At 34.3% G+C, this 4,404-nt stretch overlaps 1 protein-coding gene across 1 annotated transcript in view; it reads right to left on the bottom strand.

Moving 5' to 3' along the window:
* Positions 1 to 2,857, bottom strand: part of LOC137627367 (uncharacterized) — a 23,143-nt gene extending 20,286 nt beyond the window's left edge. Inside the window, exon 1 of the mRNA XM_068358454.1 lies at positions 2,845 to 2,857. Coding sequence (XP_068214555.1) covers positions 2,845 to 2,857 — 13 coding nt within the window. The remainder of the gene's footprint in view (positions 1 to 2,844) is intronic.
* Positions 2,858 to 4,404: the final 1,547 nt, after the last annotated feature.

Raw genomic sequence — 4,404 nt, 5'->3', positions numbered from 1 at the left:
ATTACCTTTCAAAGTAATCTTCTAGTAGGCCTTACCTTTCAAAGCAATCTTTCAATAGCCATTGCCTTTCAAAGTAATCTTTCAATAGCCATTACCTTTCAAAGCAGTTCTTCTAGGGCCATTATATTTCAAAGTAATCTTTTGAAGCCGTTTTCCAACGACCGGAACATTTCAAAGCAATCTTCCTAGGACCATTACCTTTCAAAGTAATTTTTCCAAAGTCCATTACTTTTCAAAGCAATTTTCTCAAGGCCATTATATTTCAAATTTTCCAAAGGCCAATATCTTTCAAAGCAATTTTTCAAAAGCCATTACCTTTCGAAGAAGTTTTCCAAAACAGTTGTCCAAAGTCATTACCTTTCAAAGCAATATTACCATTGCCATTACCTTTCGAAGAAGTTTTCCAAAGGCCATTACCTTTCGAAGAAGTTTTCCAAAGGCCATTACCTTTCGAAGAAGTTTTCCAAAGGCCATTACCTTTCGAGTAAGTTTTCCAAAAGCCATTACCTATCGAAGGATACTAGAGGATCTACAGGACCAACCCAAGCGGCAGCAATTGCACCGACTCGCAAGGGTGTCCGTTTAGCACGAAATGTTTCCTACTATACTCAATTTTTTTTAATGAGGCGCATTTGCACCGACACGCAGGGGTGCCCTTTTAGCTTGGAAAAAGTTTCCTACTATGTGATTGGTTAGAATTATCTTGTCCAACCAATCAGCGATCAGAAAACTTTTCCGAGCAAAAAGGGCACCTTTGCGAGTCGGTCCAAATCTATCTCGCTAAAAAAAATTGACTATAGTTGATTGGTTAGAATTATTTCGTTCAACCAATCAGGTAGCAGGAAACTTTCCCGAGCTAAAACGGCACCCCTGCGAGTCGGTGCAAATCTGCCTCACTAAAAATAATTGACTTTAGGTGATTGGTTAAAATTATATCGTCCAACCAATCATCGATCAGGAAACTTTTCCGAGCGAAAAGGACACCCCTGCGAGTCTGTGCAAAATCTGCCTCACTAAAAAAAATTAACTATAGTTGATTGGTTAAAATTATATCGTTCAACCAATCAGGTAGCAGGAAACTTTTCCGAGCTAAAACGGCACCCCTGCGAGTCGGTGCAAATCTGCCTCACTAAAAAAAAAATTGACTTTTGGTGATTGGTTAAAATTATATCGTTCAACCAATCAGATAGCAGGAAACTTTCCTGAGCTAAAACGTCACCCCTGTGAGTCTGTGCAAATCTGCCTCACTAAAAAAAATTGACTAGGTGATTGGTTAAAATTATATCCTTCAACCAATCAGGTAGCAGGAAACTTTTCCGAGCGAAAACGGCACCCCTGCGAGTCTATGCAAATGCGCCTCATTAAAAAAAATTGAGTATAGTAGGAAACTTCTCCGAGCGAAAACGGCACCCCTGCGAGTCTGTGCAAATGCGCCTCATTAAAAAAAATTGAGTATAGTCAAGGAAACAGAAGCCCCTTACAGATAAAGATACTCGAAATTTTAAAAACAGTCGATAAAGATATACCTTAGTCAGACCGTCTGGTATTTGATAAGGGCTTGAGTCACACGGCCCAGGTTCTAGACTGCGTCGCACCAAAGATGGGTTTTATCAGTAAATGAGTTGTACTCGAAAGTGCTCTTCGGGGAGATGTCCTTCGCTTTAAAGAATTTAGGATTGTAGATGGGAGGTTATTATTATTATTATTATTATTATTATTATTGTTGTTGTTGTTGTTGTTATTATTATTGTTATTATTGTTATTATTATTGTTATTATTGTTATTATTATGGTTATTATTATTATTATTATTTCTTTCCTTCGCTTTAAAGAATTTAGGATTGTAGAGGTAGGTCATTATTATTATTATTATTATTATTATTATTATTATTATTGTAATTGTTATTATTATTATTTTTTTTCTTCACTTTGAAAAATTTAGGGTTGTAGATAGGTGGGTATTATTATTATTATTATTATTATTATTATTATTATTATTATTATTATTATTATTATTATTTCTTTCCTTCGCTTTAAAAAATTTAAGATTGTAGATGGGAGGTTATTATTATTATTATTATTATTATTATTATTATTATTTTTATTATAATTTCTTTCCTTTGCTTTAAAGAATTTAGTGTTGTAGTTGGGAGGTTATTATTATTATTATTATTATTATTATTATTATTGTTGTTGTTGTTGTTTTTGTTTTAATTATTATTATTACTTCTTTCCTTCGCTTTAAAGAATTGAGGATTGTAGAGGTAGGTCATTATTATTATTATTATTATTATTATTATTATTATTATTATTATTATTATTAGCTAAGCTACAACCCTATTTGGAAAAATAAGATGCTTTATATAAGCCTTTGGGGTCCAACAGGGAAAAATAATCCAATGAGGAAAAGAAATAATGAAATAAATATACCACAAGTGAAGTAATGAAGGCTTAAAATAAAACACTAATAACAGGTGCAACATTAAAATAAGTTTCTCATATATACACTATAAAAAGAGACTTATGTCAGCCTGTTCAACATAAAAACATTTGCTTCAAGTTTGAACGTTTGAAGTTCTACCGAATCAACTACCCTATTAGGAAGATCATTCCACAACTTGGTCACAGCTGGAATAAAACTTCTAGAATTACTGTGTAGTATTGAGCCTCATAATGGAGAAGGCCTGGCTATTAGAATTAACTGTTAGAGTCATTTATTTCCAGTATTAATAACTTTCTGATATTCTTTGCAATTTCAGATATGATCTATATTGGAAGCCCTGAATCCGAAATGGAAAATTTATTAAACACTTCTAGTCCTTTCCAGGAAGGGAGATTTACTTACATTCATTTCCCATTTTGGATTTCAAGGTTTCAGTTGAAACTTTGGTTTAACTATAGGCTTGAGGTAGCTTAATGGTATCATATCTGCGTGGCAATCTGTTGGACGGGAGTTCCAGACCCGCTCAGGATAGATAGTTTCTTGTAGAGTATGCAACCTCAGCAATCTTGTGAGCTAAGGATGTGGGTTTAAGGGGTAGCGTATAGATCTTGCTAAGTCATCATCAGTCATTGCCTGGTCCTCCTTGGTCCTAGCTTGGTGGAGAGGAGACTTGGGCGCTGATCATGTATGGTCACACTCTAGTGCAGTGTACTGTCCCTTGCCTTTGCCATTCATGAGTAACCTTTAAACCCTTTATAGTAGTTTTTCAACTATAAGGAAAACTAAAATCATATTCCTGCACGTTGAAGAACTGCGCCAATGAAGAATATTACAACGGTTTGTTTACTAAGAAAATTATCTTCAATTTTTTTCATCTTAATTGAAACACCTTTATTTTGCAATTCCTTCTTTTGCATTATAGACTGCATATTGGTTAATTGTAATTGATTATCTACCCGAAATAGTCTTTTTTTTTATTCATCCACGTTAAAGACAACAGGTTTTTCATGATTGTTTCCTCATGTGATGAAGACTTAATTTTATAATAAAGGCTTTGGCCTATCACAATAATTCTTTAGGTAGTGAATTTGTCTAATTTTAATTCACTGTAATTTATTCCTCCACTTAATTGAAATACCTTCAATTTGCAATTATTTTTTCGCTTTATAGACTGCATATAGGTTGTAATTGATTGCCCACCAAAATGGTCTTTTTTATTTCATTCACGTTAAAGACTACACCTTTATTATTATTATTATTATTATTATTATTATTATTATTATTATTATTATTATTATTATTAATGGCTAAGCTACAACCCTAGTTGGAAAAGCAGAATGCTATAAGCCCAGGGGCTCCAACAGGGAAAATAGCCTATTGAGGAAAGGAAACAAGGAAAAAATAAATGTTTTAAGAATAAGATTAAAATAAATATCTCCTATATAAACTATAAAAACTTTACCAAAACAAGAGGAAGAGAAATTAGATAGAATATTGTGCCCGAGTGTACCCTCAAGCAAGAGAACTCTAATCCAAGATAGTTGGAGACCATGGTACAGAGGCTATGACACTACCCACGACTAGAGAACAATTGTTTGATTTTGGAGTGTCCTTCTCCTAGGAGAGCTGCTTACCATAGTTGAAGAGTCTCTTCTACACTTACCGAGAGGAAAGTGGCCACTGAACAATTACAGTGCAGTAGTTAACCCTTTGGGTGAAGAAGAATTGTTTGGTAATCTCAGTGTTGTCAGGTGTAGGAGGACAGAGGAGAACCTGTAAAGAATATGCCAGACTATTCGGTGTATGTGTAGGCAAAGGGAAAGTAAACCGCAACCAGAGAGAAGGATCCAATGTAGTACTGTCTGGCCAGTCAAAGGACCCCATAACTCTCTAGCGGTAGTATCTCCTCGTGTGAGGAAGACTTGCTTTTATATTGAACGCTTTGGCATATCACTATAGTTC

Source organism: Palaemon carinicauda, chromosome 35 (genome assembly GCF_036898095.1).
Source record: "Palaemon carinicauda isolate YSFRI2023 chromosome 35, ASM3689809v2, whole genome shotgun sequence".
NCBI lineage: Eukaryota > Metazoa > Arthropoda > Malacostraca > Decapoda > Palaemonidae > Palaemon > Palaemon carinicauda.
This window is presented reverse-complemented; position numbering and strand designations above follow the sequence as displayed.